Here is a 16,218-nt window from a genome sequence, read left to right on the forward strand (position 1 = left end):
TACATATTTATGACATCTTTCGCAGAAAATAAATAAAGCAAAATCATTTTAACTTCAACATTGCAAGCGAGAAGCACACAATAATATACGTCTGTGGAGACATATTTTATATCGAGCCGCCTAAAAGTATGCAACAAAATTTTCCGATCACTGTCTTTGCGGTCCAGCTGTTGATACGTATGTGTGTGCGCGCGTATATATATGCATGCATACGAGTTCAAGGTTTAGGGCCAGACATACTGACAAGCAGCTGATTCTCAAATCCCTTAAAACTAATAACGGAATCCAAAGAAAATAGGTAAAAATGAATGGGGCAAGTGCCATAAAAAGAAATGTGTTTTACTATAGCCCGAAGCAACTGACAAGTCAAGGCGAATGTCAGGCGACATACGTTTCCTCGTATATGTATATAACTACTTTTAGTTTATTGCTTTAAACTAAGCCAAGATGTGCGGCTGTGCGGTTGCACAAAACTCTCATAAGTGTCTCTCTCTCTCATGTCTACGAAAAAAAAATACATAGTTGAAGAAGAAACCATCAAATACAGACTACTCTGTCTGTAAGAAAATATATACAAAATAAATGTATATATAGATATACTATATAAATGATTATATCAAATATAAATTTAAATTGCATACATATATTTAAATGCAATTTTGATTATAAAATACCCTCAGCTAAGAGTAAAATTCAACTTTTGGAATGTTGGCAAAAAACTTTAGCCTGCAAAATATATTTTTTTAATAATAAGCAAACATAAATATTCCAAATTCAAATGAAAAGTAAATAGTGAAATGTCCAAACAGTTTTCATTTCAATTTGTTGCAACTAGCGCATTTTATTAAATTATTCAAAGAGAGTAGTACAAAAAAACTTAAACAAAATTTCTTTTCGCCTAATTACCCAGTTCAGTTGACTTAATTAGGAAAACAAATTGTAATTTAAAGTGTATCTTTATAAGAATTTCGCTGTAAGCCTAACAAGAATATCTAAGAGAAGCTAGTTAGTTGAGTTAGCCAGGCCCAAGGCTCAGCCAGATTTTTTATGAATTAACAATTTCTAAGTCAAATGTATGTTAAGCAATTTAGGGTAAGTTTAAGCTATTGTTGCTGCTATTTTATGTATTTACCTGTCATATTCATGCACAGGCACATAGTTAATTCAAGGCAGCATTTATTATATAGTTTACGGTTCATTGATTAGTTCAATTGATTTACAAAATAATCATATCCAGTAAATTAAAATTACGTACGTACAAAATATTCCTTTTACAAACTAATATCAAAGTTTAGTTATCAACAGTTTAATTTGTGACCGTCGCATGCAGCATGCGCGTGCCTTGCTCTCTCTCTATATAGTACTATACAGTTAATACATTGTATTTCATTTGTATATTTCCTATAGCTGTTGCATGATGTAAGTATTTTACTATTTGCTGTCTGAATGCGTTCCGATTGTTACGTTATGGCTATTTACTTCAATTTCCAATCTATAGTTGTATTATTCTCCTTCTTGTTTCTATTTTTTTTTTTTTTTTTTTACATCATTAATTGCGGTCTGTGGCTTCAGCTAACTTACATGCAATCAATGACTTTGTATTTCTTTTTATCACAATTCCATTTATAATTTCCATATTTGTTATCAATTCGCTGTAGATTGTTAAAACCGTTCACTGTTCGGCTGCAGTGGCACGAGTTTCATATGGTTTGCAATGCTATTGTCAACTAGTTTACAATAAATAATGAAAGTGTTTATGAATGATAATCAGGCTTTCTGTCGGTTCAAATTCATGCTCTATACATATATATCTACATCAAAGAATATTTTGGGGATGGATACGGGGTCGAAACTCAAAATATTGGTGGCTAGTTCAATCATAAGTATAAAACCAAATCCATTTGCAAATTACAATAAAGCTGTCAAATTGGACTATTAATCAATTCGTTAGCTTTGTTGCTGTTGCTGCCATCCGCTGCGGCAATAGCTGCGGTTTCCGTTGCAGCTGCTGGTGGTGGTGCTGTTCCTGCAGCTGGTTTGCCTGCATTTAACTTTGCTTTAACTTTCAACAGCAGAGCTTCAAACGAATCCTCCTGCGGCGGTGCAGCTGGTGCTGCAGTTGGGAACACATACGAATGGTAGTTGTTGATACCCGCATTGTCTGTAAATAGTCAAACTTAATTAATACTGTCAATAAGATTTAATACCTTGTCAACTTACCCAAATCGGCATAGGAGGCGCGACAGAATGCGCGTCGTCCGCCAAAGCTAATGTCGTACATATTGATTTGCGCATCTCTGGCACTCGTGTCAATGGCCGTGAAAGCATCCTGCGCACGTTCAAAGGTCACAAAGCCATACTTCATGCTGCTCAATAACAAAAAGTTCAATTAACAACTGAATATGCTTTTAAGTATATTATGTGTTGTCAACTTACCCATTCTCCTTGTAGTGTATGGTTATTTGTTTGATATTGCCATAGGGCAAAAATTTCCGGCGTAACATCTCCTTGGTGGTGTCCGCCTCAATGCGACCCACATAGACAATGCGACGCTCCTCAACAGCTGGCTGCGATACATTGCGATCGGCATAGCCACGCCTATTGTTGTTGTTGTTGTTGCCACTACCATAGCGAGTGGCTGATGTGGACCGCGAACGCGAACGTCTGTGCGGACTGCGACTCCGATCACGATCGCTGAACTCAGAGCCCGATGTGGAGCAACGGTCGCGCGTCTGATTTTTCGATCGCCGTTTATTGTAACTCGTGCGACGCTGTCGCTGCTGGCGTTCGTATTTTCCAGCTTCCGAATTGGACGAGGAACTCACCGAGCTGCGATGGCGACGTGTGCTGCGCGACGAGTAGCCGCCACCGCCAATACTGCTGCCACAGGCTGCCATTGCATCGGAATGCCGCAAGCGTTCCGTTGAGTTGGAGCGTGAGCGGTATGAGGCCATGCTGCTGCACGTGGAGGACGAGGATGAGCTGCAGCTGGTTTCATTGGGTGCAGAGCCTTCGATGTGACGCTTGCGATAAGAGCGACGCGTTCGATCACGCGATTGCCGTGCCGTCGGCAATGTCAGCAATGGAAATTCGGGTTGCAGATCAGTCTGTGTAGCCATGCTGACCATGCGCTTGCGGACCCGATTCTTGGGCAGATGCATGATGACCATATCCTCGCCATGCTGTCCATTCTTATCTGCAGCCTCCGCTGTGGCTACTGTAGTTGTGACCAGTGCCTCGCAATTCGTTTGTTTAACCACCTCACTCTGTATGCTGGCTATCAGCGAGTTGGTCATGTCCTTGCACGCATCATTGCCATTGGAGATGTTGTACAACAGCACCGAGGATTTCAACAATGAACGCGATGAGGCTGTCGTTGTCTTGTTGTCTCTAAGCGCAACACTCGCCTGATGCGGCGGTATCGTAATGTCCGTGTTACAGCTAACCGAAACAATGATAATCTCTTCATAGTCCGCCTGCAGCTTACTGCTGGCCACGGCTTGCGTTGTGGGCGCTGCGTCCGTCTCGGGCTCAGTCTCCATGCAGTTGGTGTCCTTAATAATATCTTTGAGAGGCGGCAGTTTCGTCACTCTGGGCACTTTCGCCGACACCCGCGAATCAATAATCTTTAGCTGCTGTGCTCGCTTCATCTCCAGCATCCGCAGCACCTTGTTCTTGGCCACAGTGATGGGATCTGTTGGAACTGCTGCCTCGCATGGCGGATGCTTCAGACTGTTGACAATGTTGCTGATGGCTGCTTTGTGCGGCGATTGTTGCGCCTTCTGAATAAGTGTTGTTGGTGGCACCACCTTGCCAGGCTCCACTTTTACTTGCTTGGCAGGCATGGCAGTCGGCGCCGCCACCGTTTTGGATGATGTAACAATTGTACCGCAGCGGCGCTTCTTGTACTCCTCTAAATTGAGTTTGCGCTTGGGCGCAGGCGTTGCGGCCTCTGCATTGATGGAGGTATTGGCCGTATCGCGCTCATGCTTTAACAAAGCCAAGTTCTTGCCCCCCAGACCCAAACCAGTATGAATTGCTTTCTTCTCCGCCTCCGTTGGTCTGGTTATAGCCTGCTGTTGCTGCTGCTGCTGCTGGTACTGGTTCTGCTGCTGCCTCCCAGTTGGGGAAGGTTTGATGGTAGCCTCTTGTATTTTCTTAGCCGACACTTTGGACTTGCTGGCCGCGACTGTGCCAGCCGCCTTGTTGCCCACTTTGCGTTTCAGGAAATCGCATTGTTTCTTGTTAGGCACCAAACAAATGTTGTGGCTGGCCTTTGGCTTCGCTGTGCTAGCGACTGCCTGTGAAGTCGTAGCTGCTTGGGTAGGACGATTGCCTACAACGCACGTTGCCTTGGCTGAATTTTGATTCTGAGCCGACGCCGCTTTGTGCTATGTGGGGACGTCATTTGAAGAATGAGTAACATACTTCAAAATGCTTATCGCACACCAATTTCTACTTACCTCTGCGCCACTCATACGCTTAGGCGCTTGCTTGGGACACCAGGACGGATCGGCTTTAACATTGTCGACATAGCACAAATCATCAGTGGCGATGGGTGCGTCCATTTGACTGCGCACCCACAGAGACTCATCCACATCAATCACATCGACCGTCTCCACATCGATGATTGAGTCCGAATCGTAATCGGAGTCACGACTCTTGGATGTTATGATCACAGGAGCAGGCAGCGCTGCGGCTTGCCTCTCAGCTGTAAGAACTTGCGGCTTCTTAGCTTGGACTAATTCGGTTTTTAATTTAATAGGAGTTTCAGGTGCCACGGGCACAGCTGTGACATGTTGAACGTTCCGCGGACGCAACGAATTAATCGTATCGGCGAAATCATCTTTGGTGATAAAGTCAGCCAAATCAAAGTTATTCACATCAATGTTCAGACCCAGGGCATCCGCTTCAGAGCAAACGGTGTTTGTGCTCAGGGTACGTCGCTTATGTTCCGCGTGGTTCATTGCGAATACATCTGTGGGCATCAGGCGCTCATCGACGTCATCGTAGTCACTGGAGTGTGACTCATAATCTCCTATAGAAGAGCTGTCGGTGCGCGTACGAAATGTGGAATTGCTGCACTGGCTCTGTACATCATCGTCCCCAAGCCCACGACCGTCTGGATCTAGGTGTTCGTCATCCGAATTAATTAGCAGGCTGATTTGCCGCTGCTGCTCGAAGGCCGCCTCAGCATCGCAGCCTGTGATGCCTCTATAGACCTGGCCATTGAGCATATTGGTATCATCGCTCAGCTGCTGCTCCACAAAGTCGCTGTAGATGAGCTGCCAAAATAAAAATAAAACTTAATTAGCATAAGTCTCAGAAGCGCATAGCTCCACAAGCATTACCAAGTTTTTTCTGTTCTGCAATTGCTGCTCGGCCTCATTTTGGCTGAGCAACGATTCATCTGTCGGCTCAATGGGCAGGATCCCATTGAGTGTATCAGTTAACTGTAAACTATTTAAGAAATATATAAATAATGACGACTGTTTAAAATTTAAGGTTAATTAAACGTACTCATCACTGGTTGACCAGAAATTTGGCTCTGGATCATATTTAACAAAGTTCCCCTCGAAAGGATCCTCGTGAAACACATTTAGCATACGTGAATCCATATTGTTGTGTTCATATATAAAGTGTCTGCAATTGAATTAGAAAAAAAACAACATTCAATCAACATAGGCTAGTGTTGATTAACACTGTAAAGAAAACTGTCGCGGTTGGCCTTTAAAATTTGTTGACATTCCACATGTGAAAAATCGTCTCTTTTTTCGCTTAACGTCACGCAGTAAGGAACACAATTTAATAGCTGTCAGTTTTTTAAAAAAAGTCATCAACATTTTTAACAAATTTATTGCAAAAATAGAAAAAAATACTTATAATGCCAAAAAAAGTAATTACTCGTCGTCAGCGCAAGGCTGCCGAGGCAAAGCGCCAATCAGAATCGAATGCACGTGCTACTGCGGCAAGTGAGGCGCAGAACGGCACTGCAGCGGCAACTATCCCGAGTGCGTCGGATGCTGTGAAGCCGGGCGGCAGCAATGGAGCTAAACAGGACCCCAAATGTGGCAACAAAAATGCATCTCTAAAGACAACCAATACCAGGACAGCCGTACCGCAACAGGGGCAAGAAGCGGAGAATATGCCAGAACAATCTGCGGATAAGGCAACTGTAACAGTTGTCGTTAAGGACAAGACCACCCAGTCGGATAACAATGTGTTCGACCTGCTTGCTGATGAGAACTTACAGAAGCAGGTCGGACATTCGGCAGAGTGTCAAGCTCAGCTACCAGCACTGCCGGCCAATGAACAGGCCGGATCGTTTAGCAAGTCCCTAACACGACGTGCTGTGGCAACATTCAGCAAAATCCAGAAGCTCTCGAAGGTGTTCAACAAGAAGATAAACTACAAGACCCCGCCGGTCAAGGGGACCGAGCCAATGAATTTGGCCAACGTTGAGTTGGATGAGACTGTGAAGACTGCGCTGAATGGGCCACCGGGCAGCGATAATCAAGCCAATAAGACCTGCAGCTGCGACTTTTGCAAGGTGGTATTGAATCAGCTCTTGGCTGGCAAGAAGCGCACAAACGATAAGAAACTGTGCAAGAACGCTAACAGGCGTCCGCCAGCCAATGCTGCGCGTGCAACATCGCCAGGTCGAAGCAATGGAAATGAATCTGTAGGAACTACTCTGCCAGCAGAGGCGAAGGTCGAAGATGAGAGCAAGACCCCGCAGACACCGCCGATAGCATCCAGACGCCGCATTATCCAAATGCTCGAGAAGAAGGAGAAACTGCTGGAGAAGGATGTGATGAAGAAAATCAAGCAGCTCAACAAGCAGAACAAAATATTGGCAACTGAGCAGCAAACTAAGAAACCGGATGCCAAGCAAGTCGACCAAAAGGGAAGCAAGCCAGTTGTGGCCAAGACACAACCGACACCAGTGGATCCCAAAAAGAAGACTATGCCAAGAGTTGCAGTTGCCAAAGCTTCGTCAACTGTCAAGCAGAAGGCAACTGAGCCGGCCAAAATTCCAAAGGCTGTGGTCAAGTCTAAGCAGCCAGCCAAAACTGACGTATCGAGTGCGCTAAAGCAGCTCGCTGCTGCTCCAGCAGATGCCCCTCCGCCTAAAGTTATAGGCAACACGGAGTATTTTATTCTAACGGGCACCGATGCACAGCTGTCAGCTCAGCTCAGTAGTTTGGCAGCTAGCAACGTGCGCATTGAAAACTGTCTGGAGCTCGATCCAGGTGTTGCTGATAAAGTTGAGCAACAACTGGAGCAGTTAAGCCAGAATCGCGAACAAATACTGCAGCGCATGCGCGAAAAACAGAACATGTTGGCCAAGCGCAGAACAAAGCGCTCAAAGGAACCCAGCAAATATACATAAATTGCAATCGAAGATGACTGTAAGACAGAATGATAGATCAAGAAAATTCAGTTTTTACCTAAAAGAAATGTCAAAAGCAAACAATAAAAAATATTTTATTTATACTTTATCAAATTGTCAGGAGAAATTCATATAGTTACTGGCAAGCTGGATCTATTTATTTAATATTCATGCGGATTCCTTTTTTTTTGCTCGTCTCAAAATGTAGGTAGTCTATAATAAGTAAATAAAAATTAACGAATATTTAACAGGGGCTTTTACTCCATATGTCCACGTGCATTTGAACCCACAATCGATAACATGTTTTGTTTCGCGCTCACAGTTTAACAAGTTGGCAACGCTGAAGTGCACCAAACAGTCGCACAAAGCAAAACGGCAAAAAGCAGCGTGGCACGTTTTGAGCAAGCAACATGCTGTTATTTGCCACCCTCAATGTGCCGCATGTCAAAAGCCGCTTCAATGTTTGTGAGTTGAGGATGCGCAACTTGCAAATTGATAACAATTTTTGCTCCTTGCTAGTTAAATTCATAAATTGCATTTTAACAAAATGTATAGCATCACGAATAACAATAACAACAAACACCGCACAATCTACATGCATACACACATACAGTCACACCCACAGGCGCACTCATATTCAACGGCAAAGCCACCACGTGTGTGTGAGTGCCGCCGCCGCGCCATGTGCTTTTGCTATGAGCGTGTGCGTATAAGTGCACGCGTATGTATGTTGATGCCTATCAACAATATTTTCGAATATATTGGTAAACTTTACTATCAAATTTCACACATCACATACACCCACACCCACACACTTTCGAAGTACGCATGTTTTGCTTAGAAACTTATTTCTTTTTAAAAAGTGACAGGGGATGGCAGACGGCGAAATGCGAGCCCACCAGTTCCATGCGATATTTTGTACATACATACATATGTATATAATCACATACATATCTATGTTTTAGCTCGCATATCATTTGCACTTGCTGGCGGGAGGAGCACCTGTGTTTAGCTTAGCTTTGATCTGAAACACCGATCGTATATTACCTTTAAAGAAAGCTGCACTAAACTATGCTGCACATCTCAAGCTGATCACTGTTTTTAAATTGTCTTGAAAGTTTGTTTTGCTGTTTTCTGTTTATCTGCTTTAACCTCACATGGCGAACCGCGTCTGCAATGCCAACGCACAAACACTGTTTGAACTGTGTGATTTAGTTATTATTGAAATTTTAGGGTTGTTGCAGTTTCTTATTAAATTTATAATTTTTGAACAAATAAAACACGGATTTGACTTTATTTTTATCTAATAACTAAATGAATCACATTGCTGAAATGTGTTCACGTGGACGCGAACCGCGGGGAATAATTTTATTTGAAGAATGTGACCGTTGTCGCTGTTTCTGATTACAGCTGATTCTTAAACAGCGAACAATTTCATTACATAGACGCAACTGTTATTAACATAAACAAAACGAAAAAGAAATAACATGCTTTGCCGTTAACAGTAAACATATTCTTTTTTTTAAATAAAAATAATAAAAACTTACAAAGCAGATCAATTACTACACTGGTGCTGAAAAAAAATTTAATAATTATTTTAAATATGTGTAAAAATTATGTGAAACATCCAAAGAAAATAGTGGCCGCTAAATTGATCACTTGTCGATTTCTTCAACATCGATTCTTTTTACTATGCTTCTTTAGGTGAAAACCTCCGATCGTTGCTTACGTTGCATTACAGTTGTAGAAGCATTGGACTTCTAAGATCTGCGATACTTTCCAGACGTTTATTTCCCACGATTTATTCCACTGGTTGATCTATTAAAAAAAAATTCAAAAATTATTGATTATCAAATTTATTTGTATGAACTTTAAATTAGCAGCTAGAAAGACAATATGGAGCTGCTGACAAACGGATGTATATTTATATTGATTTTATTTTCTTTTGTTAAAGATAAGTTTCTGAGATTGTGGGACAAAAATTTGTTGAAAATCTGCCCACAGCATACAAATTTTTACTTCGGCTCAATCGCAATACATTCTGTGTACATATATTAAATTAAAAAAAACTTGGATACGTGTGTAATCTGTTATGTGCGGAAGATATTCATATAAATAATTAACGACGCTTAACGCTTGTCCATTCGCCATCATCTCCGGCTTTGTTTTCTGCAATGATAATTGAATTAATTTTTAATTACCTATTAAGTCGCTGTTATTAATAGTCTGGACTCACCCTTGTCTTGTGGCTGATCGCGCTTGACTGGAGGTTTTTCATCGCGTGGAGAGGGAGCCGTACGCCAGTTACCACCACCGCCACCGCCGCCTCCTTCCTTTGGTCCAGCGCCACGAATATCGCGTCTATCGCCAGCCGGACGGCGATTATCTCGATTATCGCGATCGTTTTGACGTGGCGAATCGCGCCAGTTGCTGCCTGTATCACGCTGGGGCTGATCGTCACGACGGAAGCCACCGCGATCATCATCACGGCGTGGTCCATCATTACGGCGGAAGGAGTCACGATCGCGATCGCGATCACGATCACCCCCAAGACGCTCGGAGCGATCACCACCACGACGCCACTTGTCATCGCGACCAGACGGACCACCGCCAGCGCCGCCACCACGTTCTGAACGATCCATACCAGTGCTAGCAGTACCAGGACCACGCTGTGGTTCGACAGGTTCACGGCGCACACGCCATGACGAATCAGCACCGCCATCAGTGTCCTTGCGTTCTGGGCGATCATTGCGATCGCTACGCTCAATGCGTTCGCTACGATCATTACGGTCATTGCGATCGCTACGATCGTTACGTTCATTGCGATCGTTACGGTCATTGCGATCACTTGTAGGAGCATTACGACGCCACTCGCTGGCACCGCCAGCTGGAGCAGCACTTGGTCGTTCGCTGCGATCACCGCGTGGACGCCAGACATCGCGCTCCTTTTCGCTGCGTTCACGCTCGACAGCCACCTCGCGGGCAAGACGTTCGCGATCCTCCTGGATCTTACGTTCGGCCTCCTCCTCCTTGGCACGTTGCTTTTCATATTGCTGACGACGCTTCTCATCCTCTGCCTCACGTTCCAGACGACGAGCCTCGGCAGCGGCTCGCTCTTCGGCCTCGCGAGCAAGACGTATCTCTTCCTCCTTGCGGAAACGTTCCTCTTCCTTGGCACGCAGGTAGGCTTGGCGGCGTTCCTCGCGACGGCGTACCACACGCTCAGCGAGACGCTTCTTACGCTCCTCGGCAAGAGCAATTTCGAACTTCTTGAGTTTCTCAACGAAGAGCGAGGCACGCTCTTTCTTAAGTGCTTCGAGAAACTCATCGCGATCGGGATACATACGCTTAAGACGCTCCTGCTGGCTAACGGCATCCTTGCGTTCGGCAATTGCGTTTTCAATGCGAGTGGCTTCGGTGGCTTCCCAAAACTCTTTGTCCTTGACATTCTTCTCAGCCAGATATTTCTCAAAGAGTGGAATCTCCTCCAGACGCTTGGCACGCTCAAAGTAGTCAATCTTCTTCTCTTGTGACTTGAGTTTGGACTGCAGCTCCTTGCGCTCTCGCTGCAGCTCTTCGCTTTCACGCATAGCAATTTGCTCAGCATCGAGTTTCTTGATGCCTTCCTCATCCAATTTGGAAAGCATTTTCTTGCCGTGCGCAGTCTGCGATATTTGCTGCACCTTCTCCTTAAGGCTCTTCTCCTTGATCGCCTGGATTTCGTTCTCATGACGCTTGCGCTCCCGCTCCTCCTGTTCCTGCTCCAATCGCTTCTGCTCGGCCAACTTGGCTTTGCGTGATTCCTCTTCGTGGCGCCGAGCTTCCTCCTCCTCGCGCGCATTATTCTGCTTCTCAATGAACTCCTTACGATCTTCAATGATCTTCTGGCGTTGCAGAATGCGCTGATGTTCACGATCTTTGATCTCATGATAATGCTGTACCATTTGGCTGCGCAGCTTAGCCCTTTGATCACGCTCCCGATTCGGATATACAATAGAAACGGCTCGAGTTAACACGGTGGACATGTTGACTAACTGGGAACGAATCTGCTCCGAGGGCATTGACTGCAGTGTCGGTCCGTCAGGACGATATTCGCGCTGACTCTCAGTTAGATCAGTGCCGAAGTAAATGCTGTTGCGCTGATGATCGATGCGTATTTGCATGTCATTGTGACGCACTGACTCCACCAACAGCTTCTCCAGCTCAAAAATATTGCAGAACGGCGCCAGTTCCAGCAAACGTTTAAACTCGATGCTCTCATAGACTTGAGAGATTTGGCGAATTAGACGCATTATAGTCACATCCTTCAATGATTGGATGTAAGGTGTGAGCAGAGTATTCTCCGTTTCACTGGCTTCAATGGTATCCACAATAGACTGAATACGCTTGCAGAGATTGAGTGGATTAAAGTCCACCTCGAGCCAGTTGTATAGGTTACGGAAGTCTTCGGATACCAGATTCGGCACATTCAAGCGCACCTAAATAGTAAAATACATAAATATATACACATTGTGTTGCATTCCTTCCACTTACAACTTCCCGGATTAGAGAGACACGCGTCGGCGGCTGGGGCAGACCCAGCAGCACGGCCAGCTTTTGGGCCTTCTCCAGAGGACTCTTGTCCGCCTCGATGAACCGATCGAATTCCGGATGAGCAGAAGGCAGAGGTATCGACAGCGTAGCCAGAAGTACATGAGCTGCCATACGCTGCAGATCATCCTTAGTAAGATTCTTCTTGAGCTCGCGAGTCAACTGGAACAGCTTGAGCAAAGCGGCTGCATGGAAGAGCTGATTGCCAGCCTTGCTGAAGACCATAGCCAATTTCTGATAATAATTAGCCATGGTTTTTGGCACCGGCGTCTTCTTGGACATGGCCATCAGACCGTGAATGTCCTCGATTGCCTTGTAGGCTTCTTGCCACAGCTCCATTTGTATGGCCGAGTCTAACAGGTAGAGCCTGGTATCCAAGCACAACTGTTGTGTCTCGACCTTGTTGATAGACACGCCTGTTGTTTGATTGCTGCTCTTGCAGATGTCTTCAAGATGCTTACGCAGCTTGTCGCACAAGCGACGGAATTCACTCTTGCGATTGTACTTCAAGCAGAACTGAAAGGCCATGCGCGCAATATCGTGATAAAGCGCCTCGCAATGAGTGTTGACGCGCAACAGCTCAAGACACTGGCAATAGGATTCCCAAAGGAATTTAACCCATGGCAACAAAATAGTACGATCCGAACGATCCTGGGCATCCTCTCCGCAAACGGCACTCATCAAAATGCTCTCTGGTGTCGCAATATTATCAAGATCATCCAGTTCCAGCACAGCCACGGCGGCCGATGATTGCGCTTGGGCCGCCTCGGTATGCTCCTCGGCCATTTTCAAGTAGCCGCGTATTACATTCTCCAGTGAGTTCACATTCACCAATTGGAACATGTTACGATATTGGAAGAGACCCTCCTTGGCAATATGCGACTTCTTGAGCTCCACGCACAAGTACAAGTACTTGAACATGAGAGGCTCAATGACCGTCTCGGAGTAGGCATAGTTCCACCTCTTGTTGCGGAAAACCTCCTGCAACGTATCCAGGGCACGCAAAGGTTTTCCGACCTCGATAAATTCTGCATAGCAGAAGAAGAGACAAGAAAAACGGTTTTACAAATTTCCATTCACAATGGTACACAATTGTGCGCCTGTCACTTTTGACATTTCGCTTTGACCAGCTAATTCGCTGCCGCATGGAAAATTTTCTCGCACTTACCATTGGCTCGTTTAAGAGCATTTTCCGGACGTTGAGTGTAACGTGCCATTTTAACTTGATTACAATTTAATGCACTGACACTTTATACCTTTTTTTTCACAGTGTTTTGACAGCGATTAGGCTTGCTGTAGCAGAAAATTTATAAAAATCTTCAGCTCGCCTACGTGTGCCTCCGAAGTTTATGCAAAATGACCGAGTTGACGTATCACAGAGTTGCACCCTATCGGCCCAATCGATAGAAATTGCCAAATAATCGATACGTTAACACCTATGTAATGTTAAAACAACAAATATACACGCTTATGCACATAATGATATTTACAATTTAGAAAAATGACAATGTTATGGAAAAAATATATACTTTGGTTTGCCCAGGAGCACGTTGACTTTCGTGTCGCCGAATTCGAATCGATTGTTAAATTGTTTGGTCTACAATTTCGAAACCTTTCAGAACATCGCTTGGTAACAGACATCGGCCAACTTGATTTGAGCCAATTTCAGTATAAAATATTTTTTACAGAAACCGTTTTGGCTAGTGGAATTTCCAAATGATGAAACAGCACATCAATATGCATCCAGGTCGATTGCACTACGCTCTATCATCGAGCTATATTCGCATGCCCGCACATTTCCTGAATTTCATAAACAATTGCAAAATCACGTGCATTTGCATCAAGAAGCGCTCAAGGAATTTTTTAAGGCCAATAGCTTCAAGATAACCGTGGAGACATACAACAAGCACTTTAGCCAGCGCGAGAAGGTGGAAAAGATCGAAACTATGGACTATTTGCCGATCGAAGGAGCTGTCAATCTGAAGAATCCACAAGTAGAATGGTGGTACCTGGAATTTTGGGGCTTGGATCCCACAGCTGTACCTGCTGAACCCGAAGATATTCTCTTTGGCCGCATGTTGGTGCACGGACAGCGGCATTTGATCAAGCAGCTCTCGCTGAAACAACGAAAATTCATTGGCAACACAAGCATGGATGCACAGCTCAGCCTCCTGATGGCCAATCAGGCTTTGGTGCGTGACGGCGACCTCGTTTTCGATCCTTTTGTGGGCACTGGCTCACTGCTGGTGAGTGCAGCGAAGTTTGGAGGGTACGTGCTGGGCGCCGACATTGACTTCATGATGGTGCATGCACGCTGCCGGCCCAGTCGCATTACCCAGAAAGTGCGTGATAAAGATGAGAGTATTCGAGCTAATCTGCAACAGTACGGATGTGCGAATCGGTACATGGACGTGTTGGTCGCTGACTTTTCAAATCCACTGTGGCACAGGCGAATTACCTTCGATAGCATCATCACCGATCGTGGGTACAGCTTTTTCTAAGAAGTCATCAATCGAAATTTACGCAAATTTCTCTTTACTGACAGCTCCATATGGAATACGTGAGGCAACGGAGAAGGTGGAGACTAAAGTTAATCCCAAGGATAATACCCGAACAGCTGATATGGCGCATTATCCCTCAACCTCACACTACGCGCTGCACCATTTATATGCGGATCTACTGGAATTTGGTGCAACGCATCTGAAGCTGGGCGGACGTCTTGTTTGCTGGTTGCCCTTTCATCGGTAAGTAAACGAGGCACAAGCCACAGTTGGCAAACTCCTGATATTAACTACTTCTAGTGAGGATTACAATGAAACAATTATACCTCAACACACGCATCTGCGCCTCGTGGCCAACTCGGAGCAGCCACTAGCTGGAAATACAGCGCGACGTCTGCTGACATATGAGAAGCATATGGAGTACATCAAGGAAGAAAAACTCAATGAGAATTCCAATGACACACAGCTCACCACTGCTGCTTCGCAGAACTTTAGAGAACGTTACTTTAATACAAATGGTGAAATAGAATCCCGGCAAGAGCGACGCATGCGAAAGGCTGCTCTAAGGGAACAGGGTCGTTTGGAGATGGAGATGCGTGGGAAGCTTCCCAGTGATGGGCGGGCCAAGAAATGTGATTTAAATAAAGCGCGTTTCAACTAAATAATTTACTAATACATAAACATATCGTTGGCATCAATTAGTGACTCGCGCTTGTGTCTCTGCCCGCACGCAGCACTCGAAGATCTTCCTAAAGCTGTCCAGCAGGACATCTGTTGCTTCGGCTATACTGGTGTGTCTTCCAAGCTCCTCTGTGAGTGAGGTGACGCCCTTGCCCTCGATGCCGCACGGTACAATGTGTTCAAACCATTTCAGATCAGTCGAGCAATTGAGGCCAATGCCATGGGTTGTGACGTAACGAGAGCCGTGCACTCCGATAGCACAAATCTTGCGATCATCAACCCAAATCCCCGTGTCTTTTGTGGTAGTCGCATTTGGTATGCCCATTTGACGACAAGTTTCGATCACTGTGCGTTCCAGTGTGCCGACGTACCATCGTATGCTTGGCGTGAACTGGCGCAGGTTTATTATCGGGTAGGCAACCAATTGACCGGGACCGTGAAATGTTATAAGTCCTCCGCGATCAGTACGATGGAAATCGGCGCCCAGTTTGCGCAGTTTCTTCTCGTCCTCATCTGTGTAGCCTTTGGTTCGTATGCCAATGGTGTAGACTGGATCATGTTCCAATAGCAACAGGAAATTACGAAATTCCGAATGCTGTGACACATTTTGTTTAGCCAACTCCTGCTGTATTCGCAAACCAGCTGCATAACTTTGTCGGCCAGCGCGCACAACAGTTACTATGGGCCGAGTTGTTGGCATTTCGTGTTGATTTTAGCAGATCTGCTGTTTTCAGCAGTTTGCTAAACAGATTAACCAAGTGTCTGACAATCGTTCATTTTATGCGTTACATAGAACTTTTGCGCCAACCTGCCACCCATAAATGCTCAATATGTCACTGTTAAATAGTGTGACCGGGTGGCATTGCATACCCCTTCGAAATTTGGCGCGTGTTCGATATGAAGTACTAACAGGTTCTTGGGGGTACTTGAATATACTAAATGTCAAATGCGATTTACCTGAAAAAATGTTGTATATCGTCCTAATATATTTCCAGCAGATATAAAATTAACAGCGTGTTGAATGTTTACAGCCAACATACATAGATACAGAGC

General features: G+C 44.9%; 4 protein-coding genes across 5 annotated transcripts; 1 reads left to right on the top strand and 3 right to left on the bottom strand.

Moving 5' to 3' along the window:
* Window positions 1–1,484: 1,484 nt before the first annotated feature.
* Window positions 1,485–8,782, bottom strand: LOC6575242. The gene is made up of 7 exons (XM_002001220.4): window positions 8,441–8,782; window positions 5,521–5,643; window positions 5,352–5,460; window positions 4,464–5,285; window positions 2,437–4,391; window positions 2,221–2,366; window positions 1,485–2,161 (listed from the first exon to the last, which is right to left on the bottom strand). Exons 2-7 carry the CDS (start codon window positions 5,616–5,618, stop codon window positions 1,923–1,925), a joined length of 3,369 nt encoding a protein of 1,122 aa, XP_002001256.2. The 5' UTR covers window positions 5,619–5,643; window positions 8,441–8,782; the 3' UTR covers window positions 1,485–1,922.
* Window positions 8,783–9,455: 673 nt separating this feature from the next.
* LOC6575244 (eukaryotic translation initiation factor 3 subunit A) lies at window positions 9,456–13,342 on the bottom strand. The gene is made up of 4 exons (XM_002001222.4): window positions 13,152–13,342; window positions 11,927–13,011; window positions 9,630–11,871; window positions 9,456–9,562 (listed from the first exon to the last, which is right to left on the bottom strand). Exons 1-4 carry the CDS (start codon window positions 13,198–13,200, stop codon window positions 9,513–9,515), a joined length of 3,426 nt encoding a protein of 1,141 aa, XP_002001258.2. The 5' UTR covers window positions 13,201–13,342; the 3' UTR covers window positions 9,456–9,512.
* A 110-nt stretch (window positions 13,343–13,452) lies between these two features.
* Window positions 13,453–15,165, top strand: LOC6575245 (tRNA (guanine(10)-N2)-methyltransferase homolog). Of its 2 annotated transcripts, XM_002001223.4 has the most exons (4): window positions 13,453–13,613; window positions 13,672–14,464; window positions 14,529–14,727; window positions 14,785–15,165. In XM_002001223.4, exons 1-4 carry the CDS (start codon window positions 13,485–13,487, stop codon window positions 15,143–15,145), a joined length of 1,482 nt encoding a protein of 493 aa, XP_002001259.2. In that variant the 5' UTR covers window positions 13,453–13,484; the 3' UTR covers window positions 15,146–15,165. The 2 variants fall into 2 exon arrangements, with proteins under 2 accessions (XP_002001259.2, XP_032589566.1); XM_032733675.2 differs by lacking the exon at window positions 14,785–15,165 and having other exon boundaries at window positions 13,672–14,468; window positions 14,529–14,640.
* LOC6575246 (putative lipoyltransferase 2, mitochondrial) lies at window positions 15,136–16,044 on the bottom strand. The gene has a single exon (XM_002001224.4). The coding sequence runs from the start codon at window positions 15,863–15,865 to the stop codon at window positions 15,179–15,181; it is 687 nt and encodes a 228-aa protein (XP_002001260.1). The 5' UTR covers window positions 15,866–16,044; the 3' UTR covers window positions 15,136–15,178.
* Window positions 16,045–16,218: the final 174 nt, after the last annotated feature.

The sequence above is a fragment of the Drosophila mojavensis genome, unplaced genomic scaffold (genome assembly GCF_018153725.1).
Source record: "Drosophila mojavensis isolate 15081-1352.22 unplaced genomic scaffold, ASM1815372v1 contig_231, whole genome shotgun sequence".
Taxonomy (NCBI): domain Eukaryota; kingdom Metazoa; phylum Arthropoda; class Insecta; order Diptera; family Drosophilidae; genus Drosophila; species Drosophila mojavensis.